This window comes from Necator americanus, chromosome I (genome assembly GCF_031761385.1).
Source record: "Necator americanus strain Aroian chromosome I, whole genome shotgun sequence".
In the NCBI taxonomy this organism is placed as follows: domain Eukaryota; kingdom Metazoa; phylum Nematoda; class Chromadorea; order Rhabditida; family Ancylostomatidae; genus Necator; species Necator americanus.
The window spans coordinates 150,665-178,247 of record NC_087371.1 but is presented as its reverse complement, the minus strand read 5'-3'; the positions used below and the strand labels follow the sequence as shown (position 1 = coordinate 178,247).

Genomic DNA, 27,583 nt, shown 5'->3' with positions numbered 1-27,583 from the left:
ATGATGCCACTTTCCATCTCTACTACTTTCACCGAACACCTCCATTATTTTGGTATATTTCGGCTATCATGCCTTTCGAGTCCTAAAATTGCACATTTACATTTTTTATTCCGTGTGATTTTGATGCATTGCTTTTGGTTAACTGTATCCGATGGCTAGAAGCTAGATAAAATGGGAATTCTCAAATAGATTCTAATGGGACTGCAAAGTTTGGTCCATTTAATAGTACTTCTTGAGGAAACTTTTCTGTAATTCTCTGGAAGCTTTGTTCATCACAGCATTGTTAGATTAAATTTCTCAGCGCAGTTAGTCATTCAGTCGATACTTCGAAATCACCAGTTAATAAGTGCACATTCCTTGGTCATACCCTCTCCCCTTCCCTTATCTTTAGGTGTAGCATATACCCGGGCTGATCGTACGTCGAGAAAATTGTCATGTCAATTTCTAATCAAGATGACCAGCTTTCCGATGAATTGCAAAACTGATCATCTTGGTTAGAAAAGAGATTCCCAACACTGATCTCGTTAAAAGCAGTGTATCCCCAAATTGACGTAGTAGGGAAACCTCAAGAAACCCGCAGAGTTCGAGCTGTAGATTGTGGAAACCAAGCGTGGCCTTGCTCAGTTCCCCCTAGTAGCCCTAAAAACGACTTGTGAACCACGCTTCCTCCAACGAGCTACGTTAGAACACGTGCTCTTGTACGTGTCTTCGGTTCCCTCAAGAACCTATTGATTGGTTTTCTTTAATTAAGCTGATGAGGACGTATCACTGTTGTCCGAACGACCGTTGATGAGCTGGTGAGCGCGGCGCATGGGCAGGAGTGGTGCGTTCGAAATTACCTCGTAGGAAGGGACACAGTCTTTCACGTCTCGTTTTTAACGATTTTCAACAAGGGGAAGTTGAGAGGATCCTCGCTGATCTTCGTAATCTACAATCCGAACTCTATGGATTCCCTGGGGTTTCCGTATTAAAGCAATTTCGCAATACGGTGCCTTTAATTGAGAATTGCAAAAAATGATTCATTAATTGATACCATCAACATAGAGCAGTGCCACTTTTGCTAATGGAGATGTTTTAGAATTCATGACCAGGATCCGACTGCTGGGTCTGCATCTGATACAGGTATAGCGAATTATCTTTCTAAAATTTCTTTGTTATCGATGTGGGACATTGGAAAAAAAAGCAGAGCAAAAATTACATTCAGATAAAGTGTGTTTTTCGTTCACTCGAAATTCAGAAACACAGTGTTTTTAGTTTCTTTTGTGCAATGGGAAAGGTATTTTTCTCTTCTGACCGCACTTCGATAAGTATCAAAGAAAAGTTCCTTTTTTCCTAATGGGTTTTCCCTTTTTCCTTATGGGTGCTGCTAATACAAACTTTTGCTCTGGCATCTAAGTAAGGCAAGATCAGTAGTGAGGTGAAAGCGCACTGTGAAATGCTGGGATGAGTTAATCTCATGAAACAGTGTAATCGTCATACCACGCTCACCCTGTCATGACGAAAACAATCTCAGGATATCAAGCTTTGCTTTGATCTTTTCTGAATTCGACTTTGATTTTGTCAGCTCTGACGAAGCCGATAACGCCGAAACGTTATCTGTTAGTTAATAGAGAACGTCAATACCAATCTTGGGCAGAACTCAAGGAGATCAATTAGAGATATATCTTTGGTTAAATCATAGAATTATTGGAACAAAAATTGCTTACTACTCCTTTTTGTAGTTGTACAAAAGACGAGGGTTAAAGCTGTTCAGATATGACTTCTGAAAATTTAATGATTGAACAGTATATCGAATGCATGGGGTGGTGTAACGTTCTTGCCTACTACAGCCAAGCACAACGGTCGGCTAAGGCCGAACTTCAGACTTTCTGTGTTGTTCGCTTCGCTCGCATACAGTAATCAATGAAAATTAATAGCAGTGGCATTTCCTGTAACAATCGAATTGTGTTTTCTAGCAACTCGTTTTTTTTTTAAATAAAATTAGGAGAAAGATTTCATAGCTGTCTTTTTAAACACGCTAGTTCCACTTTTGGATAACATTCAAAATTCAGCTTCAAACACTTCTTCGATACCAACATAAACAGCCTATCTCAGTAAAATGAATAAACTGGCTGCTTAGGAGGTATTCCAACATACTTCGTGGAAACTGAAATGGTTCTTACGCTCTCTGAAGACAATTGAGTGGGACCATGCTCATATTCGTAATCTATACCCCGAACTCTATGTTTCCATCAGGTTTCCACGCTACGTTAAATTCATGACACTCTGCCTTTAAGTTTTATAACGGAAGAAGGACTGGCTTATTGTGAACATGTATCGCTTACTCAGCTCCAGAAGAAAAAATGATTGCACAACGACCAAACCAGTTATTGATTTCTTCAGCACCATCTCTTTTTTTGCACGATTTTTTCGGAAAAAAAACCACATATATTTCAAGACATTTTAAGACAATTGTTTGCTGACAGTATAATCTCAAATAACGAAAATTACTTTTTCAAACACTTGAGGAACTAGGCACTAAGAACTTAATTTCTGACTTTTTAAAATGATTAATCGTACCCTCTGAATCAGATTAAATAAGAAGTTATGGTGATTTGTCTTCATTTAGCCACAGCTTTCGGTACAGTTGATTAGATGTTTGAAGATGGTGAGTTCTCATCTTTGAATTAGTTCTCGGGAATTTCTTGTTAAACCGGACCTGCTACTGGATTAGTGAGGATATAGCAGGGAAACGGCGTGGAAGCTTAGAGGCATCACCCCACGAATCTGGAGTGGTACGAATTTCCGGTGGAGTATTCGTATACGGGATTGTAGATTATCGGGAGGAGGGTGATTCCTTTCATTTCCTCCTAATTGCCGTAGGAAACGGCCCGGAAGATACGGCTTCGAGCGTTCCGGCGCACTATTTTCCACAAGGAGTTCGACTGGAGCGCGCCAGCCCTGTGCGGCGCCGCATCTTCCGGGCCGTTTTTTACGGCAATTAGGAAGAAATGGACGGAACCACACTCCTCTCCATAATCTACTATCCCGTATACGAATACTCCACCTGAATTCCGCAATACCTCAGATTCGTGGTATGCTGCCTTTAATAATATCGCTAGAAACGCACTGACATGAGGCACACAATGGAAACAATTATGATGCAGAATGTATTATACTATATCACGAAATAGAAACACTTGCGAGAAAGATAGGCGGAATTTTATGTTACTGAAAGAGGCACCTCAGTGAATTAGAGGCGAAAATTTGTTGAAAATGAATGACTTCTCGTCATTTGCACCGTTCTGCGGCTATATCTGCTTGACATTACGTGTGCAGATCAAATATTACATCGTCCCTGGTGATGCTATACAGACATCCAATGGAAAGGTACGTAGAATTAGTTTCAATGTATATAGCTTCTGTTCTCATCACATTGAACGATTATTGAAGAATAGACAGAAGATGGTGTTGCACTTGATGGAATAAACGTGCGATTCTTCCAATCAACCTCTATTTAGTCATGTGAAGACAGCGAAAAAGCCGAGACCTCACAAAAAAACCTGGTAGAGGCTTCATGTAAAAAGCTAGTACACTGTAAAAAAGAAAGAAATTCTCATATGTCAACAGTTAATGGGATAATGAGACATGTGCAGAGATACCCGTCTAAATTGCAGCCACTTGTTGGCAGAAGTGTCGAACTGATATTTCTGACAGCGGGTGGTGTCACCATAGTCTCGCAGTCCCTCGCGCGTTGACAGGCCGTTCCGTTGCGACAGATCGATCGAACTATTTGGAACCATTGACGAACAAATACTTGCACAAACTCTGTTATTGCAGTAGAGATGTGTGCAAAGTGATCTACAGTTGTGAATAAGACGGTTTCTTTAGTAGTTCCTCCAACCTTCTTGTTAAATACAGACGTGTACATCTGAGTTCTCGTCCAACAAACAAGTGTTCGCTACCTCATGTGATGCGACACTTCAGATATGGACGGTGATTGCATGGCAGCCACAATTTTTTCTGGGGAGGCCAATGTTCGGAATGAGAAATGGACATGAACATCTGCAAAGGCTGCTGCTACAAAGGCAAAATGGGAAGGCAAAGGCTAAAGAGGTAAGGAGTATAACGCTTAGACGATGTGTATGCCGCCCAAAAAATGGGATGCTACTGAGAATAAGGAAACAACTTTGTGATTTGGTGAGAGAAGGAAGGTTTATTTCTTCTGGTTCCAGGAGTTCAGTTCAGTGAGGGGGATCGGTCCTAGCCAAGCATATTTTAATCAAAAACTCGACCACTTTAACAACAATTCGGATGTTACGTGGAGTCAGGTAAGCAAGACGTAGTTAATATGTCCCACATAACAACTGCTACAAAAGGAACTGTGTGTATTTCTATGGCTTTCAACAATTACATTCTATAGAAGTCTATAGAAGCGCTCCGGATGAAATACCCTTTTCTTTTTCCTCACTCTCACTCTAATCCTGATCATTTCCAGTGGTGAGGTCCCACCACGGATCCTCTTTTTGGAAGTACGAGACGCTATCAAGAACATGAAATCACTGGCACCGGATATGATTTTGTATCTGACCTTACCAACCGTTCTTATCCAATTATTTTCGGCAACCTTCTTATCTATAAGAAACGTTGCCGTTTCTTATAGATAAGAAGGGTTTAAAACGTTTCGAAGTCCCTTTCAAACTACCGTCTAATATGCTTCCTGCGCAAAGTATTTACCAGAAGGTTTTTATTCACATGCTCATATCTAGGACGCTGGATGAAGCTTAACCTCAAGAACAGACTGGATTCTGTCAGAGGTTCAGCTGAATGGACCACATCCAGACCGTGTCGAGGGTCATAGAGGTTTACCGGGAATACCGCCTGCCTCTTGTTCTAACCTTCGTCGACTATGAGCAAAGCATTCGAGAAGGTGGAAATGAATGAAGTACTGCCAACGCTGGACGATCAAGGCGCGGACGCATCGAATGGGAGGGTATTAGCCAATTGCTGTGGTAGATGCATCACTAAGATACAGCTTTTCCACCGTCCCCTCACCAAACCTACTGGAAAACGGATAAGGCAGAGCGATGCTATATCCCCGAAGTTGTTCATGGCTGCATTACATTTTTTGCATCTGGATAATGAAATCAGTTGTTCTTCTGCATACAGCCCAAGTAACAGAACTCATCGACGAGTTCTATCGGTTGTCCGTCCACCTGATTCCCGTTCGAGGTCTCGAGGAGATCCACATCTGCTTGCATTTATCAGGGCGTAGACGTACTCCATAGGCTGCAACCAGCTTCGATACAAGGTTGACAACAAGTTGAAGTTTCGTACTGCTTTCCGCGAATATAACAACTTCGTCAGCGTACTCGAGGTCGCTCAGCGTCCTGATGGTGCTAGAATGATATCGGCAGGACACTGATCTACTGTTCTTCGCATAATGTCGTGGATTGCGAAATTGGACAGTAAGGGTCCTGCCCCTTGTTTTACTCCAGTTACCACCTCAAACGGTGTTGTACATTCGGCTGGTGTTCGGACTGCAGCAGTTGTTCATTGACTCATGTCGTCGAGCAAGCGTTAAACCGCTCTCCTGACGATAAACACCTGCCCAATCGCAGATCGGCCAAGACGAGAGTCAGTTTGCTAGTCGCGCGTTGTTTCTTCGCGATGTTTAACGAGTCGATCCAGGATAACCGCTCCAATACCTTGTACTTAACACGCAGCAAAGAAATTGATCGATAATTCCTAGGGTCCGTGACGGATAACTTCTTGTGGAGGGAATTATGATAGCGTGTCTCCACGAGTCAGGTATCCTTTCGTCTATCCATATTGAAAGGATGATCTTTGTCACCTCACGAATCGCAGATGGAAGAAGATATTTCAGCATTTCTGCGCTAATCCCATCGTCTCCACCAGATTTTCCATTTTTCATCTTTTGAATACAGAACAGAACCTCCGACTCGGTCGGTGGTTCCTCGTTAACCGCATATGTCTTGAAGTGAACAAACTAAATTGGAAGGGTTGCTTCACCGCAGCCACTCCATTGGCAGTGTTAAGGACAGGAGAACCGCTATACTGTCTTAATAAAACATACGTTTTCCGTGGGTTCTTGTCCTCCCACGCTTTTTCAAACTCCTTCGCTCTTGACGTCCACTCGTCATCGCGGTCTTGTTGCAGTTGACGACTCAACCTCCTTCTAAGACGCTTTTCCTGGTTGTCCGCAGTTGTAGAAAGGCGTCCTCTGCGATCCCGCAGTCGTAGAAAGGCGCATCTAGACGACGTTGAGTCAAATTCCTCCACCAAATTGTTGTAATCGTTCCTCACAGCTATCGCGCAGCCACCTTCTTTGTTCTCATCAGTATATGGTGTCATTTTTGATGCTGATGACGGGCCAATCTCTCATACGTGTTTCCTGCAGTGCAGCAAAAAGCACACAGAGATATCACAGAATCCTAGACAGGGCGGCTTGTTGGAGTTCACTCGCTAGTGTTCGGCAGTTCAGCGTGACGAAACGAATGTTGTCAAAGATTCCATGCTCTCTTCAGGCAGTTGATCTTTCAGGTTATGAGCATTGACCATGTGCTGGACGATAGCACCTTTTCGCAGTTGATGGGAACCGTTCGTCATATAATTGCGTGTTATATATGTAGCTCGTACGTTCCCAATGCGCGCTGCAGTATATGGTGTCATTTCGTCGAACTGCTGATTGCGTTTGGTTGAAGCAGGGCCACCACGTGCAAGTAACAAACAGACTTGCATACGCGGTCCCACATATATATATATATATATATATATATATATATATATATATATATATATATATATATATATATATACTATATATATATATATATATATACATTCATATATATATACATATATATACATACATATATATAATATGTATGTTGCAAGTACAACAGCAAATGATCCGCTTATCAATTACGTCGATTTCCTTGTTTTGACGCAGTTTGTTCTGGATAGGAAGGATAGGAAGTAAGCGCAATAATTACCTATGAAGTTCACCTGGTCGTATGACATAATAGCAGGGTCTTACGTATGTCAGCTTACCTTTCCCCAAGGCTGCTTAGTTTGGGGAAAGCTATTTATGAATCGGGGAGCCACCTCGCAAAATTCTGCCAAGAAGGTGGCGAATCTGAGCAGTGGTCTACTTCTAGCTAGACTTCCGATTCCGAGAAATCGGAATGTCCTGATCAGATGTGTGAACTGCTTCTCAGATTGCAAGACCCTACCAGAAGACGCACCTCCGCTGTTCGACGACTAGATTCACCTCCACGCTACTATGAGACGCCAATTCGTTGTGAAGATTTTTAATCAGCAATATCAATAAAAAGCAAATTCTGAGCAAGAAATGCAAGCGGTGCTGAGTGGTTGATTTTACTGCGTACTGGTTGTATTCAGCGTTATTTTTACAACTTCCAATTCCAAGCATCCGGATCAAATGTGGCATTCTTAATGATTGGAGGCGAAGGTCCTGAAAGTATTGGATGGGTGAGTCCACAAGTGAAGAGAAAGCGTTATGTCAGTGTTTTGTAATAGTGGGCCCACGACGTTTCCAGATGGAACTTTTTGTTTGGCTGACGTTTTGGCTTCTTCGCCATCTTTAGAGGTCTTAATTGATTTGTTTGGCTGACGTTTTGGCTTCTTCGCCATCTTTAGAGGTCTTAATTGATTTGTTTGGCTGACGTTTTGGCTTCTTCGCCATCTTTAGAGGTCTTAATTGAGGATGATTGGAACAATACTACGTTTCAATAATTGTTTTCTTTAATTGAGCCGGACACGAGGTTGTTACAATCCTTTATTCGTGGCTAACGTTTCAGCAATATCGCCCTCTTCAGAGCCTGAAAGAGTGAAATCGAACGTGATTAAATCCGATCAAACGCCTTATCTGCCCAACAAAGAAAGTCCTACGTTTGAAAAGCAAAATTCACATAATAACACTTATCAAAGAATGTCTGAATTGTTATATCTTCAGGTAATCAGAAAATTATTTCTCACAACTGAGAGGGCTGGCAATAGTTCAACGATTAGCACCAGTACTGGCGATCTGCTTCATTAGCAGAATCGAAGAACCAGTGCTTTCGCGTACACCAATAATGTATTGCTGATATACCGACTACTGTTGCATCTTAACAACAACACAGTCTGAAATGGACGAGTGTTTCCGAACATTCAACCAACATTCGCAATACATAAAACTCACACGAGAAACCCCAAAAAAAGAGGCTGGCTTCCTTTCCTCAGCACACAAATAAGTGCTTCAAATGACATTCTCGAAGTAAAGTGGTATCGCAAAGAAAGTTGCAAGAACATCTTACTGCACGCCAAATATACACATGCGAATGCAGTAAAACGCGCAGTGATTTCTAATATGTCCAAATCGCCAGTGAAGTATGCACTGGCAACCAAGAACGGCACGGATCACGAAGACTATCCTTGAAAATCGGATGTGCTAATGACCATACAGTACGTCCGCATTACCGAAAAAACCGCGCTGTAAATAGCAATGTTCCGCGCAAAAACGAAATTCCTCTTTGTCTTCCTTTTATCTCTGACAGTGTCAGTGCCGTTGTTCAACCCAGTATTGTTCAAGCACAATTACAAGATGAGGTGATCTTGGTAATTATCCATAATGCGAACATCAAAAGATAACTTGCTAGAAACAGATCATACGATAGATGCTGCATTTGTTAAAGATGTGTCATCATATATTACCCCCCATCGGTGCGCAGTCGCCTTACGGAAAATAGGCACCGATGGGGGGTAATATATGAGATTGAGTGCTTGAGTGCTTGTGCAGAGCAGCTTACATTGGGCAGACAGGTAGAAATGTTGGAGTGAGGATTAGTGAACATATGGCAGGAAAACGACGTTAAAGTTTGATAACACCACTTGCGAGGCATAGACATGAGGTCCACAACGGAAACTATTACAATGTGAAATGCGTTATACTAGCTATATACTAGCTTATACTAGCTGCGTTATACTAACAGAAATATCGACAAAGAAGAGGCGGAGGCGTTTTAGATTCTTAAAAGAAGCCCATCAATGAATAATAGGAGTGGATGCTTGTCGATAACTAATGAGTTCTTCCCACTTCTACCACTCTGTGACCTATTACTGCCTGATATTGTGTCAAATCATCTATATCGTCGCTGTGATCTACGCACAGCAATACTCATTTGCACACTGAGTGACAAGTGCGTGCTACCAGCTGCACCGCATCTGGTGGAACAATGCGTAAGACTACTTTCAATGTATATGGTTTTGTTTTCACTACCTTGAACGATTATCGAAACACTAACCCAGAGAGGTGTAGCACTTAATAGGGTAAATGTACTATTGTTCCAATCGTCCTCAATACAGGCCTCGAAAAAAAAGGAAGACGGCGAAAAAGCCGAAACGTCAGCCAAACAAAAAGTTCCATCTCAAAACCTCCTAGGCAACTAGTACAAAACATAGACAGAACATGCCGAGGTGCCGATTCAAGGCAAGAGAACGTTCGAACTACTATGTTATGCCCATATTTCCACAACTCTTGATATTCCGTAAGACTTCCAGGTTTCAAACGAGAACTACCCATTTGTGAAGTGGTCAAAACAGTTCGGAGCGGCGGTGTTTTTACTGGAGCATCGTTTTTACGGCGAAAGCCACCCAACTCCGTGAGTTATTTGTTTCTGAACCGAGAATTAAGCAAAGTTCTAAAAATAAGTGACGTTTTGCCTAAACTGCTCATTAGCGGCGGCATTGTTTAGAACTTCTTTCGCTTCAGGTTCTGTTCAGGTCGTGCTTTGTCGACCAGGCGCTCTTTATCGGCTTTATCTGAAAGTGTCATTTTGGTAGCCCGAGCTATGATCATCTCTTTGTACTATAATAGAAGAAACGAAGACGATTCAGAAGAATGAGGTGCAAGACCTCGATGCTTTTCGTTCTTTGTCAGTATAACGTATTCACTTCAAAAGCACAACGTTCTTCCTTAGGTAGGACATAGACAATCAGTCGTCTGAGAAAGTTTCTCTCCATGCATTCGAGCTTCACCACAACTACAGACAGTGCTCTTTTCCAATCCCTGTATAATGATAGGGCGAGTAGCGGTAAACTAAAAAACCTGTAAAAGAAAAAACCGTAAAAGTCATTTTGCACCTTGTTTTCAGTAGCGATAAAGGTCGAGCACATGCAATTTCAATCATTTGTTTGCCCGCCATGGTATACAGTGCCATAGACACATATTCTCTATCAATTCTTTACCAAGGCATTAATTGCATCATCATAATTCTATGTAAAAACATCAGTTCTAACAGTAAGTTGCTGCTGACTGGCAATCTCGAGTATCAACGTGTTCCTTCGAGGTATCTTCCTGAACCTCTTCGGGTATTTTCATACGTGCGCGTGCAATAAGGGCATAAAATTCGAGTCCTTTGCAATCCCGCAGTCGTGCACAGGCGCACTTAGACTATGTTCAGCCATATTCCTGCGCGTAGTTGTGGGAGTCGTTTTTGATTGCTATCGCGCAGCCCTTTAACTCCTTTTTATCAACATCACCGCAATAGATGGTGTAGTTATCAACGCTGATGAAGATCCTACCTGCAATGCACTTTTCCTGCAAGTCAGCAAGCGGTGCATGCATACGTTGAAGTCTGAAGTGTCTGGGAGGATAAAAACACCTCAGTCTCTGTGGTTCTCTGTCAGTGTCTGTGGCTTAGTGGAACTCACTGAGCAGACATTGGCAGTACAGCCTTTGATCTCTATCGATAAAGCGGTATCAGATTTGTCTGTGAGGATAAAAACACTGACTTGAACCACCGCCTCACCTCCAGACGCCAGTGTATAGGCTAGTTCTAAAACCTTTAACGATTCTTAATTGAAGTGAATGTGGTGGCTCATATCAAGCGGATTGATTAACGCCGGGAACTTCACTTTTATACCCAGCGAGTATTCCCAGTTGCGAAACTTGTACCTAAAATTTGAGTAGCAGTTTAGCTCTAAGAAAGCCAACTTTTCAAACGCGACGGGTGTGCAACCGTGAAGGAGTTGAAGTTTGTTCTGGCGAACCGGTTAAAAGAAAGTTGCGCTTCCAACAACTTGACCCGTATCCAGCTGAGCTATCAGCCGATCCATGCCTGGTGCGGACACATCAACGCATCTCGTTGGTTGTCTCCCAGGGCTTCCTGTATTCCTTGGGATCCACTCTTTCTCTCCTTCGCCCGTTTATCACTGATTTTGTTCAGTGTAACTGCGCTTAGCTTTCTGTGTACAGTCCTTCTGGTCACGAAAACGGGACAACGTTCTAAGTAGGAAACGGCAAATCCGATTCAATATTGTATGTGGTCAAAAGACTTCTTTGTGCTCTGTGAGTAGTAAGCATTTTCTTAGACGTGACAGCAGTGTCAATCCACATCAGCGCTGCCCTGCAGTCCCCAAGAAGTGCTAACAAAACGAATCAGTTGGCACCGGAAGTGTTCATCCGCTATTTGGTTCGCGGCTTCCCTGCTGCAAAAGCTTCGCTGCGCTGCGTTTGCAAACCTATTTTCTCCTCTGCTTCGATTATCTTTTTTTTTTGCTCACAGCCTCTGCTCCTCAAGAAATCCTCAAGAATGTATTCCTCAAGAAAGGATAAAAAGGAAAATGTAGAGAGATTTGAAAACTATTCAATCAACACGTATGTCCTTTTTTCCTAAATGAAATGTAGCCAAGAATAACTTCGATGTAATGTCATCTTGTGACATCCCCTTTGCAGTAGGTATACCAAGGGAAGTCAGCAGAAATAAGATAAGGGCCGAGATCTGTACCGGTTTTCCAGCCATCGATCGCCACTTTTTCCCATTGCAAAATACTGAGTGATAGCAGGAATACAGAGAAACGACGAAATGATATTCATTGTGATTGTAGAAACAGCTTTCAAAAACGTGATACAATTTTCAGAAGTCGAAAAGATCAGAACATCCTGAGCCGATTGATCAATGTCAAACAATTTGTGGTTTATTTTCCAAATTGGTTAAACGAAATATTTCGAGATATCTTTTTTTCGCGCGATCATTTTTGTTGGCGTAGCTTCACAAGAAATTACACTTACTTTGACTTAAACGGTGGGCGTATGTTGTGGTCCAACGCGGCTTATCCGAGCGCATCCTGTCCCATCTTCAGCTAGAGCTCGCATAGAAACCATCCATTTGTCGCTTTTCCAACGGCCATCGTCTCCTCCAAAGAACATTTTTCTTCACATGGATAGAAGAGAAAGCTGCTAACTGTAGAGAGCGAAATCCTAGATTTATCACTAGCTGGGATCTCCTCGCTATGTTAGCTTTTAATTTTAATTTAATTTAAATTAATTTTAAAACCAGCGAGGGACGCCTGTCCAAAAAAAAACTATTGGCCAACGTCGAGCAGCACGAATCGCAGGCAACCAAGAACTCATCTGCGATCTCTCAAGACTTTGCGGAGAGGCGACGAAGGAAAACCTTAGGGAAAGCACAAGCGTTGACTGAAGCTGCAGCCCAAACAGTGGAAGACCAGCAAGACCGTGTTGTCTAAGAAGGGAGATCCACATGTCATAGGCAACTATCGCTCAATCTGCTTACTATCCGTCATCTACAAGCTCTTCACAAGAGTGATCCTCTATTGAAAAGTCTCAGATGAAGAACAGCCATGCGAGCAAGCTATATTTTGAAAAGGATTTACAACATCTCACCAAATTCACACTGTTTCCAAGCTAATCGAGGTATCGCGAGAGCGCTAGATGTCGCTGTGTCTCACTTTGAACCTTGAAGGAACCACGGGACGATTCTGGCATACGATCGGAACAATCGAAAAAATTACTCCTTCATTTTGCGGCTCGACCGAAGAACCACACGGGAGTCAACGTAATTAAGGTAAAGGTAATCTAGGCATTTGATCTAAGAGAGTATGGGCCCTGGAAGTTTGCTGGACTACAGCACCTTTCTGCAATGTCTGGGAAACTTGAGCCATGTAACAGTGCACGTTATATTGCTCGTACACTCAAGGGGTATACTCGGATGCCTGACTACGTTTAAAAGTAGGGCCAACACATTTGTATACGCCTCCAACCCCTGCCTCCACCTTCCGCTCCCACACAAGAAATATTTCTGAAAAACAGCCACTAGTGAAATTCGTATAGCAATACAGATTCCTTAGGTTCTCAAGTACATGGCAAAAATAAACTTGGTGATGAGGTTAATATTAATGCCTTTCTGCATATTCATGTTGTTGCAGTAACCAATCCGTGGAGAATCTTGTATATCTAAGCAGTCGCCAAGCAATTGAAGATGTTGCAAACTTCATAAGGAGTATGAACGTAAAATACGAATTCAAGAATCCGTTGTGGATCACATTTGGAGGATCTTATTCAGGTGTAATCCTTTTGCGAATGCTTATTAGTAAAGTTCAAATTCACGTTCCTAATTCATTGCTTTGGTCGAGAACTACTATATGCGTTATTTCTCAAATTTCCTACACTTTGAGAACGCTATGGATCCAAAAGAAATGAAATCTTGAAGATGGTTATTGCCAACCTACACAGTTTAAAACAAAAACTGTACTTTTTATGCATTGCCGAGAACAACTGAAGCTGAAACTAAACCAAAACCAACCAAAAAAAGGCTGATTCTACAGATCATGATCACTAACCCCAGAATATTTAGGTGCTCTCTCACTCTGGGCACGTCAAGCCCACCCTGAGCTCATAGTCGGCGCCGTCGGCAGTTCGGCGCCTCTGAATGTTGAGCTGGACTTCTGGGGCATGAGTTTTGCAACTTACCTAATTTCTCTTCTAGTGAACAACTTACTCTAAACCTAGGTTACTTACAAGTGGTTGAAGATGCGCTACGTTCTTACAGTTGCAGCTGCGCAGAGAATATAAGGCAAGGATTCGAAACTATGGAAAACCTCATGCAAACTCAATATGGCCGCCAGAAGCTCTCAGATGTCTTTGTGTGCGTTAGTTTCACTTTAACTTCAAAATAGATCTAAACGGTATTTTTTAAAGACTGGATCCTCCTTTTTCGGATCTTCCTCTGACATACAACGACAAGCAAAACTTCTTTTTGACGATCTTCGACAGTTTTCAAGGGGCAGTGCAATATAGCGGAGATAATATGGTAACTGGAACCCTTAATGTTATTATTTTTGCATGACTGAGACGCGTGCAAATAGTTTCTAAACTGCTTTTACCTCTCTAGCTGTATCAGAATACTGTAATAACCTTAGTTCAGCAGCGAAGTCTTTCGACATGAGACGGCTATTCAAGAGGAAAATTTAGTGAGGGTGACTATGCTCAACGATTCTTATAAAGTTTCCATTTAACTCACTGTGATATAGTCACTAAAAGCAGCATACCACGAAATAGAGCGTGTTGGGATCTCTCAACGTACGGATAAGGTTAGGGGTGTAGTTCGCGAGTATGAGCGTGATCATGCTCAATTTCTTCTAGCTATAATACGGGGAACGGTAAAGAGGGTCCCGGCGGATTCTCCGCGAATGCCTCCGAGGCATAACGTGCACAGTGGATATACCAGCGGATACGCGAACATACCTTGACGAAGTCACGCTCCACTCGTTCATGAAAACGCAAACAATCGTCATAGGTGTTCTTGTGGCCACAGAAACGCAGAAAACTGCGCAGTTACAAAGAAATATGCAAAGAAGAGTGGTGTGAGCTTTCGAAATTACCGAAGAAGTCAAGGAATAATAGTGTTAGATAGAATTGGTGGGATTTGTATGAGGTTCTAATAAAGAAAGGGAGTGAGTTTGTCTTTATATCACCTTCAGAAAGTCTAGAAATCTTACCAAATTTGAACTCTTTTTCTTCGTGTAAGATCCAAGAAGATACAGAAGGTCCCTCTGTCCAGAAATAAGATAGGTTATAAAAAAAGTTTGGGAGTTACAGGATAACGACGATTCTCATTACCGTTGCTTTTGAGAGCTGGATTATTCCAGCTCTCAAAAGTAACGGTTTAACGTTACTTTTGAGTTTTAACGAAAATTTTTATGCACGTAATTCGAAGCTATCAGATGCATCCTTATCTCATATTTCACGTGAGGATTTATCTTGCTTCTGGTTCGATTACAAAACTGAGATCACTTCACGTTAGAAAATTGCAGTGAATGTGTCTGATTCTCCGAAACAATTTAGCAGATAGTGAATTATATCCTAGCCGATGATGCAGCGTATGATTAGCGGTAGGTAAGCAGAATCAGCTATTTAGGTGCCAACGAAAGTGAATCTCTTTAGGACACACACCTGACGATTGCTGGTGCTGATTGCTCTGACGGGCATGCTGGAAATTCCGCCGGGACCCTCTTTACACGCATCCCTATAATGCTACCTAAGAAACAATCCTGTTGCATCGGATCTCACTAAACGGCACCCAACATCGTACCACTTCTGCGAGCGCAAGACGTACACGCTGGGTCTGCCAGTGAGCGGAAGAGACTGTCAACAGTCATTGATTTTCTGCTCTCTAGCAGACGCATCGCCTGGGACTGACCCGCGCAGATGTAAGACTACGTGCCTCGAACAGAAATTCGATCACCAGCGCTGTTTCAACGCCTTTTTTTCTGAACAATCAAGGAGAGTTGAGTGTGGTTGCACTCATACTCGTGATCTACACTCTTGGTCCTATTTACCCGCGGAGAGACCGCAATACCAATGGAGCGAAGGGAACTTGAGAGAGTGCAGACGTCGAAGGGAACGAGTACATTTTAGAGAAGTTAAAGTGTGAAAGAATTGCAGAACACAAACAACGCGAAAGAATCTGGCATACTGCGAACTTTACTGAAAGCGCTTTGCAACTAAAGTCTGCTTAATTCATCTTGAGTACCACAGCGTTAATCACACTGCAAGTGTTTTTTTTTTCTGGAACTGACTCTCTGGCAAACCTAGGGACCATACGCACAGGGTTATGGTATCCCTGATGTTTGCAAAATCATGGACAATAAAAACAATGATCCACTGAAGAACATCCAGCTGGTGAATGAATACATGACTGGCAAGTGCACCCTACTTAAATATGAATTTTAAAAAGTTTCTAAGAAGTCTATTCAGGTATGTACGAACCTTTTCAAAGAACACCGAACAGCTATAATGACATGATAGAATATCTCAGAAGAGAAGAGTTCGGCGACAGTCTTGATTTTGACTGTGAGTGTCTTATTGATTTCAACGTTGCGCTTTTGGATCGGACACCAGAAAATCGAAGATCTCACTTTCTCCTCTTGTGCTTCGTGCATTTTCCCCTTGACTTCGACACAAATATGGTCTCCCAGATCATGGTTGTTTATGAACAGATCCATCTTGAGTGCGGCTTTGAAACCGAAAGCAGGAAAAGTCGAAGGGATTCAACTGGGTGTTGGAAAAGCATCAAATCAGCAAAATTGAAAAAGTGGCGCAAAAATATGGGTTTTTAGATTTAGGTTTAGCTTGATATGAGCACAAACGATAAAATACTAAGAACTGTGAAGTTTCTAACAATGCTTTCTAACTCGGTACAGCCAGCGCTCGAAGTTGGGCATGGCAGACATGTACAGAATTCGGCTATTTCCAAACGACCGATGGAGGACCAAAAGGAATCTTCGGCTCGAGTACTCCATTAACGTCAGTCCTGCTCAGTTTCTAATCTTGGCACATTTATTAGACGAAAATTACAGTTTGTACCTAAACATGTGCAGCGACGTATTTGGGACGCCCTTCTCCAGCGACTCGATATCGTCTGCTGTGCATTCCACCCAGTTGCACTACGGAGGCTCAAGCAGATACAAGGTTTGTGTGTGTTAGTTTTCTTATATCTGAATTATTATCAGTTTTTGAGAAGAGAAATTTCTAAATGATTATTTATACCTTCGCAGAAAAAGTCTCATGAAGCTGCAATTTTAGAAAGACAAGTGTAGAACGTCAACGTCGTAATCAAACGAAGCCAAATGTATCGCCTTTCGATATCTTTTGATAAGTTCTGTCAATTTCTGGCCTCATAGCGACTTGTCAAGTGGCTGGCATTACACATACGGAACAGAGAGAAAGCAGCTACAGCTGTTATCATTAATGCGTCGATGACAGCACAAAAAATAGCAGTGATTTTTCACCTATGCGTGAAATAATCAACAACGGATGAACTGAGTATCGTATTTAAGGAAGCTTAAACAAATTAAGTGAATTTGCCACAATGAATGAAAAACAAAAAGATAATACGACAGAAGCAAAGTTTCCCCGACCAGAATACGACGAACTCTCTTGTCAATAAAATATAACTGCGGCGTCTAAGGTCTGAAATCCGTTCGGTAGATTAACATATGAAATATGGAAATAACGTAGTTGTTCTAGAAAGAATCACTTATACAAAACAACAGTTATGATAGAAAGACCAGAGTCACCAGAAAGAGCCCAACGACGCCGAAATAATGATTAATCTTTGCACGGTAGGTGGAGATAATCACAGTATGAATACACTATGAACACAGATGTGAGTGGTAAACACAAGTAAAAAATGTGCTGTTGACATCTTAGCGGAAGTGCATATCCAGATTATGTTCTTGAGAATTTTCTATGCCCAGGGTACAAATGTCGTAATTCCTAACGGATCTATTGATCCATGGCATGCACTGGGAAAGTATACCTCCACTGACGGATCCGTAGTATGGTACTTAATTAATGGTTGGTGATTATGTGCGCCAATGTTTCAGTAATCTTTTATTACAGTAATGTACCTTCAGGAACCGCCCATTGTGCGGATATGTATCCGGCTTCTGTCAGTGATAAGCCTGGACTTACCAAAATGCGCAGTATCATCGAGCGGAATCTTGGTTTATGGTTAAGCAAATCCCCGAATCCTTACAAAAACGGTAAATACAGCTCACTTCCGCTTATTTGTTCAGAAGATCGATTTGCTTCAGTTGTTACGGCAGAAGCGTGGACGAAGCCACAAGAACAAACTCCATTGAAAGGCATAGAACGTGAAGTAGCTCCCAAACATCCCATTGAACTTTCCAAAATGGCAAGATCATGAGGATATTGTTCAGTTTTTATACAAATTTCCGGTGCACTGGTGTACATGTACAACTCTTTAATGATGGGAATTAAATTCAGAAATTTCCAAAATGGATTCGGAATAAGAAAATGCACCTTGGAAGACCTCCTCACGGATTTCTGCCTCCTCCTGAAAAGGCACGAGTCGGAGAAGAAAAACTCAAATAACGAGTTACTCATTTAACTTCGTTCCACAGGTGGTTGCCGACCCTCCTCTTGGCTATGAAACTGGATATTTTTTGCAGACCGTGGATCACTTTGACAATCAGAATCCCAACACTTTCCTTCAGGTATCATCTCTGTTATAATGGACTTAGACAACAAATAGTTCCTTTGATTTTTGTTTATATGCGTTAGCATATACATAGTGGATGTGAAAGTTATGCAGCACGTATCGCAAACTGCAGTAGGAACATAGGAAATGTTGCTGGAATCAAAATTAATGAAATAGATACCAATTGGAGAGGAAATTGACCGTTAGGTTTCATAACTGCATTTCTGTGATTGATTCAGCGATACTACAAAAACACTCAATGGGCTAGACCGGATGGTCCGAATTTCTTGATGATTGGAGGAGAAGGACCGCTAACGTCAAGATGGGTTCTCAATGGTAACATCACTTACCTTTCATGGGCGCAAAAGTTCGGTGCTACTGTCTACGCTCTCGAGCACAGATACTACGGCAATAGCATAGTAGGAGGGTAAGTAGACTTCTCCATCTTTCCGCTGCCTAATTCAAAGACGACAGTGAGCTGAAGGACAGCGCAAAATCCGAATCCTGACCTCACGTATCTATCCTCCGTGCAAATGCTTCACGACGTGGCAAACTTTATTCGAACAATCAACTACAATACGAACAACACAGCGCCTTGGATAACTTTTGGAGGATCCTATGCAGGTGCAAATCCACATCAAGCTTAAGAACGTTCCTTTTCGTTCATGTTTTTAGGATGTTTGTCACTATGGATGCGAGAGCTTTTCCCCAATTTGATACTTGGAGCGGTCGGTTCATCAGCTCCCCTTCAGGCTAAACTAGATTTCTACGGTCAGTTTCTGATCGCTGAAATAACATAAATATATTCTCTTGTTTTTATTTCAGAATACTTGGAAGTAGTGGAAACAGCTATCAAGAGCTACAGTCCAAGTTGCGCTGCAAACATAGCGGAAGTAATTTACTATTCAAAGTCATATTCCCTAAAGGCATTATCCAACGAATCTGGGGTGTTACGGGTTTCAAGTGGGTTATGCCTGTAGGCCTGTGTAAGCAGAGTGACGGTTTACGGTTGTTGTTGAGAGATGAAGCCGTCAAACACCACAAACAGGTATCTTTAATGAGTAGACATATATAATCTTGAATATACTATATAGTGTATTCACACAAGACTGTGTGGAAGAAGGTGATTCTGTCCATTTCTTCCTAACTGCCGTCAAAAGCGGCTCAGAAGATGCGGCGTGTGCACAGGGCTGGCGCGCTCCAATCGAACTCGTTGTAGAAAATGGCGTTCCGGAACGCTCGAAGCCGCATATTCCGGGAAGTTTTTTACGGCAATTGGGAACAAATGAGTGAGATCCCACCTGTTTCTGCAATCTACGATCCCTTATAGTCTCCGACCATCGGAAATCCATAACACGTCAGATTCGTGCGGTGATGCCTTTAAGGTTAAACTGAAGATAAAACAATTACTCCGAGCGGTCGTACTCATTAGACCTATTTTCGGTAAGGCTAAAAGTGGCACGGATCCATTCGCTTCTCAAATCTCTATCGCTTAACGAAGAATAGGTATATATGTGATTGCCACCAGTCCGTGGCAAGCTCAGCTATGCATACCCAACAACTGCTAATGTGAGACAATACATAACTGTAACATTTTGCTGTGACAATGAACCAAACTCAGTAAAACGTGTGCATAATGGAAATTCAATCGAGGCCTGTTTTTGCCCCTGTTTCCGACTTTTCTTGTTGCACTTTAGTGTATTCTAAAATGTTTGCACCTAGTTCAGGCTATACAGCGATCAGTTGTTTACTATTTGTAGGGTGTACTATCCATGTTACTTCAACTGCTGATCACGAATATAGCACTGATCCTGCAATTTTACAATCTTTCAGAGAGAAACAGCTAACAAATACTAACATATGAGGGGTGAAGTGTCGTTGGGGGGCCACGAAAGTACAGTCCGATTGGAACAGTGCTGTTTGTACCCACTCCATCCAACTACATTTTACCCAGTTCTCATCTCACATTTGCGGTTCTTCTCGTTAAAGAATATCACTGGTCCACACTCATCAAAATACAAACTAAAACCTACTACACCTGAACCAGTCACTCCTGTACAATTAAAAAAATGATTTCAAGTGATGTAAGGAAATGGGACCAGGATGTACCGTAAGCGGGTAAAACGTAGTTCGAAGTAAAGAATCAAATCAATTGGGGCCTTAAGGTCTAAGTATTAGTTTTCTACGACATGTAAACCTGAATTACTGAGAGAAAAAAGTAAACTAGAGCTTCGGGAAATTAGGGCGCCATTGAGTGCCCACACCCCAACGACATTTTCCCCCATGTGAGCCCATAGTTTTCTCTTCCAACCAATCTCCCGTTTCTGAACTCGCACTTGCTGTGCTCTTCTCTAGGGATTCGCCGAAATGCATAATCTCTCTCTTCATAGAGCTGGACGGGAGCAATTGTCGGATTTATTCACGTCAGTGTTTTGGAACTTTGAAGATATCATCAAATACTGTAGTACTTGTCATTCAGGTTGACACCCGCGTGGACCAACGCAACAAACATCACTGAATTGGATTTACAGTTTTTCTTTTCGAACGTCTATAGCCAATTCCAAGGCGCAGTTCAATACAGCGGTGACAACACTGGGGTACAGCCATTTTTATAACTTCCAGCTACGATTTATGTGTTAGAAATTAGTACGGGAATATAGTCAGTCAGTCAACTGCATGAGCACCGAGTCAACGCGTTTTGATCAACTCATACCACATACCTTTATGTCGGTCACGAACTCACTTTGCTTTTGGTTATATTTTATGTATACCAGCTTTTGAAATCACGTAGTCACAAGAATTAAGGAATAGCTACTAATCTCCGGACTACTGACCGGAATCATTACCCACTGTGCAGGTTCTTCACGTTTTAAGTGTGACTTCATCACCTGCGTAGCACTCGCATTTCGATTTAAGATTGATCAGAGCTTAAAGGTTCACGAGACCATGAAATTGACAAAGTAGAGATCTCTCCAAGAAAAGGTAGGGTTAGAGGTGTAGATTACGACTATGGGCTTGATAACGATCGGTTTCCCTTAGACGTCCTGAAAAACAGGTGGTAAAAATGAAAAATGGTAAATGGCTTTCTATCACAATTTTTCTTACGAGGCAACTTTGTAACTTCTCATCCTCGTAACCGCGCCACGCCCGCATTTTAACTTAAAGGCAGCATACAATACCGCTACTAACTTGTGTCCCAAAATCCGTCGCCGACGGATTAATCCGTCGCAAACCGTCGGAATTCTTGGAAGTGGTCAAAATTAAATTTTGAAAGTACCATTCGAAAGTAAATGAGCTGCTGATTTCAAATATACTTCGAGAATTTACTTTTGACAAATGTGTGGCCTGAAAACGGGCAAAGTTTCCTCAAGCCCCGTTAATTACTTTCGTAAATTACGTAATTTCGTAAGTAAATTCTCGAAGTATATTTGAAATCAGCAGCTCATTTACTTTCGAATGGTACTTTCAAAATTTAATTTTGACCACTTCCAAGAATTCCGACGGTTTGCGACGGATTAATCCGTCGGCGACGGATTTTGGGACACAAGTTAGTAGCGGTATTGTACCATGAATCTGACATGGTGAGAGAATCCGCTTGGAAAGCTAAGAGTTGGGGTTGTAGACTGCGGGGACCGGGATGGCTCCTCTCATCCCTCCCTAATCGTGGTAAAAAACGGCGCGGAAGACCACGCTTTTCACGACTATTTCAGCTGCAACGCCCCACCGTTGTGACGGACCACATCCAAGCGCGATCGGTCGAAGATCAGTGTCTTGTCACCAGCCTATTCAAGTGAGACGAACGAGTAGGTCACCGAAGGGACTGGGACGTGTGGTTAGAGGAGCGTCCTAACGGACTTCGCAATAACCAAAGCGAATCTCTCGTCGTTTTCCACGGCGATTAAAGAGAGATGTGCGGAACCACCCCGTATACCGCAATTTACATCCACGTCTCTAGCTTTTCTCGAGGGTCCCCTCATCACGTCAGATCCGTTGTATGCTGTGTGTTTCGCCTCCTCCTTAACTGTCGGAAGCAACTTCAATCAACTGAGGCTATGATATCGACCAACATTTCCAACCAGTTCACTGTTGCAGTATATTATTACGTTATCACTGTTGTCTACACTGTCAAACTCGCTTTTGCTCGCGTAAGGAGAAAGGGAAAGGAGGATTGACTCTTATGTACATAGTAGTACAGCTAGGACTGGTTAAATTGCTAACAAAATTAGCTGTAGTTAAGTTACAACACTTCAAATTACAACGTAGCTACTGCAGATGACATTCAAGAATTGGTGGGAAGATTTGTTCGAAAACAGCTTAAAAGTAAACCAATGATTCTTAACTCATTACCAAGTCTTTGTTTTGATCAGTGCTTTCCAAACATTTATTTTTATGTCCATTTGTCTTCATTTTTACTAATTAAATTTCCAAACGCTAGCATTTAGAAATGCTGCATTGATAGATATATAGTAGGGTGAAAACGAAATGAAGCACGGCGTAGTAGCATACACGACTGCGCTCGAAACGGCGCGTTGGATACAGCGGTTGAAATCGTGGTGGAACGCCTACCAACACCACCCAGTTCGCGATTGTCCCCTCGATTCCAGCAGCTTTCTTCGCCGTGCCGATTCGAGTACAGCCGCTTACGCAACTGCACCGAGCTTCATTTCGTTTTGACCCGACTATATGAACCGTGTGTAGCAGAAACGACTAGTTTTTAAGGGGTATGCTTCTGGCCACGGCATTCCTGACATGTGCAGGTACATGAACAACAATGGCAACTCTGCTATCCAGAACATCGCTGAGTTCAACGAGTATATGACAATTTTCTACTCGGTAAGAAGGTAGATTTCAGAATCAGATGGTGAAGGTTGAGAAACATAACCCACGGTCAGATAATTTCATAAATGAAGGGACCGTCGAGAGAGTTTGCTGGAAGATTTCTTTTTCCTTAAGAAATGTCGCGTGGAGGCATTTTCCACGGACTAGAGCTTTTTTTTCTACAAATCAACAATTCTCAGTTCTCACCCCGAAAGCATGGTTTGCATTCCTGAGTACTTCTTGTGTTGATAAAATTTGCTTTCGTCAGCCACTGCATCTTTTTAAGGGTGAGAATGTGTTCGAAGGAACCGAAAACAGCTATTCTGACTACATTACCGAACTTAAAGATGCACAACGCTATGGGCCATGTTAGTGGATATATTCACTCATCCAAATCCATCTAATTATCTAAAATTCTAGTTTCTGGAGCAGCATTACTATGGACATGGCAGACGTGCACCGAATTCGGTTACTTCCAGTCATCAGACTCTGGTTACGGGATTTTCGGAAGTCCAACGCCAGTAAAGTAAGACGGTCCTATGCACTAAAAGTTTTACTCCTTCGGAGTCCAATATTTCGAGCGTTCACTGACTAGTACTAATAAAGCAACGAAATCTACTACAAAATATGCCGCCTGCCTTTGCCAGAAGTTCTTGATGTGGCTGAAAGTTACTATCAATTTGTTCATCTTTTGTATCTTTGCACCTCTCGGAAACTTTACCACCGGACATTTTGCGGAAAAATAACCTGAAAGGTACCTACATATGGAAAGGAGTTGTGTAGGGTGGAGAGAAGTCAAACGAATTCACATTAAAGCTGATTAATTGCGAATTGGAAGCAAGGTCCACCTCTACTTCTTTTTGATGGGACAAACAAATAGAAATTGGTGCTAAGATAGCTAGACGTGGCCACTCAGCCGTGCCGTCTTTGGCTTGTACTTCAGCGCAAAAAAACCTTCCTAGCGCACAAACATCGTTCTCAAGTGACGAATGGCTTTCCCAATCGAAAAGTAGAAAAACATCTGAAAACGTCTGAGGAGGCGATAGTTCATCATTCGACAGGCCACTACTGGAACTGAATAGCTAAGTCAATCGAGGCCCTAAAACCTAAGTGTTAAGTCTTAGAGTGTTAACGACATCCGGGAGAAAAATGAAGACAGAGCTGGAACTGGCTTTCGTTCAACTTCACCATACTTTCCAAAAAAATTCACCAGAAGTGAATAGTTGTCATATCATATAGTGCTTTCAAAGAAAGAAAGAACCGAAAATGGCTTTCGTGGTAATTTACGAACAACAAGCACGGATGCAACAACATTTATTCATACATTTCCGATTAGTGTTCGCAAGTTGGTGGCCGTAAAGAGGTCCGCTGGGCCCGCCTGCTTCATGACTGGGCAAGGTCGCTCCTTCCACATCAAAACATGATCAACGAGCCATTCGTCAAATTCCTGGCCAAACTTCAACTCCTTTATGGCTGCACGCACGTGGAAAAATATAGGATATATTCAGGCCGACCTGCAATTCAATTTTTGAGAACAAGATTCGTCGACGTGATTGGTTATACTCGTTAGAAGGACATGAAGTGTAAAAGTAAATTGTCTGGCGTTAATCACTCCGCTTGCAATTCGTCTTCATGTTCACTTCAATTCAGAATCGTTTGATGTTTACAATAGTTCGAGGTCCTGTAATTAGGGCTAGCCCTCAAAAGTCAGTGTATAGGTTTGGTGTATCAAGTCAGTGTTTTTACCTTTCTGGACAGATTCTTTATCAATTTATCGCACTGACTGCACTACATCCGCCTCCTCCTGACAACTGCGTCGACAAATCCCTCAGAACTTTTCTCCTTGTTCTCTGAAACCTTTTGCTTTTTTCTTATGATTTTGTACCATCCCGTATTCAAAAGAAAACACACGAGCAAAATGGTGCAAAAAACCAACACCGGCAAAGTAAAATCATGGAAGAGGCGTTTCGAGAGATTTTTCGAAAGATAAAGAAGAAAGAAAGAAGGAATACAAAGTAGAATACAGCGGAAACGTATTTTGCTACTACGACTACGAAGTAATGCCAACTAACAAACAGACGAAAAATTGAGCAGAAATCTAATTCCTACAACGTTAAGGGCGTATCACAAAACTGACAATGTTAGGGTCCCTGTAAGCAAATTGGAGTGCAGGTTACAGGTAGCCCTGCGCTGTTCCGCCTAATCGTCCTTAAAAACGACATAGGAACCACTTTATTTGTTTACGAAATACATTAGAACACGTCACGCTTGTGGGCGCGCCGTATCTCCGAGCGAGCAGCCGATAATCAATTAGGTATCCACAGGCAGCCTGCTCAAGCGAAATCACTTAATAAGCTGCTGAGTGCACCGGAATATGTGCATTCTAACTATTCTAACGTATTTTGCGAACAAATAAGGCGAATCCTATGCTGTTTTTCAGGATGATTAGGGGAATTGAACAAGGCTCGTACTCGTAGTCTACACCCCGAACTCAGTCTTTGCCCCACAGGAACCTCAACATCGTCAGACTTTGAGTCGTGGGGGAAAGCAGCAAAACAACGATAGATGAAAGAAAGAAGGATAGTGTTGTTTGGTTGCAATCGTGCAGAATTGGACAAGAAAGAACGAAAACTCTTTCTAAAAAACCCTCAATGTAGCGCTCGTCGGAGCGGAACAACATCTTCGGCGCCGACTAAATAGTCAGGCTTTAAGAGCATTTTTTCCAAGGATTTACGTATGAACAACTTGCAACCGGCACGATGTCAGCTATACTTAGAAGCTAAGTTGTTTATCCTCCCCTCGTACAAACATCATGCTTTTTTGAAGCGAAAACAGGTTGTTTCCTGGTATTCACCGAGAAAAGGTGATTTACAATTTGTTAGCAAAAAAGGATAGATACTACTTCGTTCACCAGAATTAGTTTTGCGAGTAGCGATTAGGTTAAGCGTTGTTCGTTTGCGAAATTACACGGCAAATTATCGGTTTCAGAGGTTCCGACTATTCCTGGAAAATACTAAATACTTATAGCTATCCACGGGTGTTTTTGCTATGATAGCTGTGGATGTGTAAGTGAAAAAAAGAGAACCAACGAATAAAATGGACCGATTCATTCTCCAAAAAGTACAATAAATAAATAATCCTAAGTTTGTTCACTCGTGTGTGTGCGGATACATTTGGTGAACAATACACAGCAGTCATGGTGCAGAAGAACATCGACAGAATTAATGAACTGTACGGCGGAAAAGACTACTACAAGGTGAGGCACCATAATCAGCCCTGGCCTGACAATATTGCGGAAGTACCACGATTCAGGGAACAAATGTTGTGATTCCGAACGGCTCAATTGATCCGTGGCATGCACTTGGCAAGTATTCATCAGACGATCCTTCCGTCATCTGGTATCTAATAAATGGTTTGTTTCCAGTCTTGAGGCAAAAGAGGAATAGTAGGGTTAAGGTTAAATTCTTTCTGTGACTTCTCGTCGTTAGTTTGTCTTCATTCAGGGACCGCCCACTGTGCCGATATGTATCCTTCTCGTCCGCAGGACTTACCAGACTTGATAGAAGCGCGTAAAATCACAGAAGACAATATCGCAAATTGGTTGAAACAAGCTTCGACTAGGACATGGACCATTTCCACCAGTACAGTCGTTACAGCATCGTCAACGCTTACTTCGTTTGCAGAATCAACCACCTTACCCATGACACCAGCAGATTCAACATCACCAACTACCATTTCAAAACATTCCCCTACTCTCATAGGTCGAATTCTAATGTCATTTTAAAGGTTATATTTTATAAGACAGATATTTAAACTGCCTATCATTTTTAGGTCTCACTTTTGCGGCACAATTCTCCACGGTATTCATGTTGGGGTTTTTGTAAGAGAGCAAAAGGACATCGGCGTATACGTGAAAAATCTCTTTTTTGTAGATATTTTATGGAAATCCCCTCGAAAATGCTCTCGCTGCACGCAGCAAGATTAATTCAAGAAAAAATAAGGTAGTTAAACTGGGATGTTTTACCAAATCCTCCATATTCTCCAGACTCTGATTTTCATTTATTCCGATCGATGGAACATTTCTTAAGGAATGAAGATTTCAAAACATCTATGAAGCGAGTATACCTAGAATCATATTTTTCTTCAAACGAAATGTTTTGAACATCCATAATCGAATTAAGATAAAATTAAATGTAAGTAATTTGTTCCTTTTTTGTTGCCACTCAAATAATTGATTACTTATGGGCACCCCAGGGATGATATAGAATACCGCAGGGATACTGAGGTACGACGTCGGATGTATAATACATACGGGTAAAACCATGTTACAACGCTTTTGCAGAAAAGATCCGAAAACCTGTATTTTACGATATGTCTCTCGTTGTAGTCAGCGGATAACCTCACCGTGAAGTATACCTTTAACTCTTTCCCATAAAAAGGATGTAGCCCGCACA

The 27,583-nt window shown here is 42.0% G+C and overlaps 1 protein-coding gene across 2 annotated transcripts; it reads left to right on the top strand.

The window, feature by feature from the left end:
* Positions 1 to 27,223, top strand: RB195_004030 (uncharacterized protein; the record flags this gene model as incomplete). 2 transcript variants are annotated; one of them, XM_064177837.1, is made up of 33 exons in its annotated part: positions 1,084 to 1,122; positions 3,967 to 4,095; positions 4,215 to 4,310; positions 7,405 to 7,494; positions 9,565 to 9,665; positions 13,234 to 13,370; positions 13,662 to 13,757; positions 13,817 to 13,952; positions 14,006 to 14,117; positions 15,902 to 16,007; positions 16,064 to 16,159; positions 16,510 to 16,612; positions 16,666 to 16,777; positions 17,566 to 17,665; positions 17,725 to 17,853; positions 17,905 to 18,005; positions 18,098 to 18,175; positions 18,235 to 18,327; positions 18,551 to 18,738; positions 18,796 to 18,935; positions 18,987 to 19,082; positions 19,137 to 19,204; positions 20,667 to 20,734; positions 20,791 to 20,908; positions 23,031 to 23,144; positions 23,416 to 23,497; positions 23,550 to 23,655; positions 26,274 to 26,385; positions 26,442 to 26,541; positions 26,633 to 26,890; positions 26,961 to 26,989; positions 27,062 to 27,130; positions 27,218 to 27,223. In XM_064177837.1, the coding sequence occupies 33 exons, from the start codon at positions 1,084 to 1,086 to the stop codon at positions 27,221 to 27,223; spliced, it is 3,408 nt and encodes a 1,135-aa protein (XP_064032973.1). The 2 variants fall into 2 exon arrangements, with proteins under 2 accessions (XP_064032974.1, XP_064032973.1); XM_064177836.1 differs by lacking the exons at positions 27,062 to 27,130; positions 27,218 to 27,223 and adding an exon at positions 1 to 52 and having other exon boundaries at positions 1,079 to 1,122; positions 26,961 to 27,013.
* Between the last annotated feature and the right edge of the window lie 360 nt (positions 27,224 to 27,583).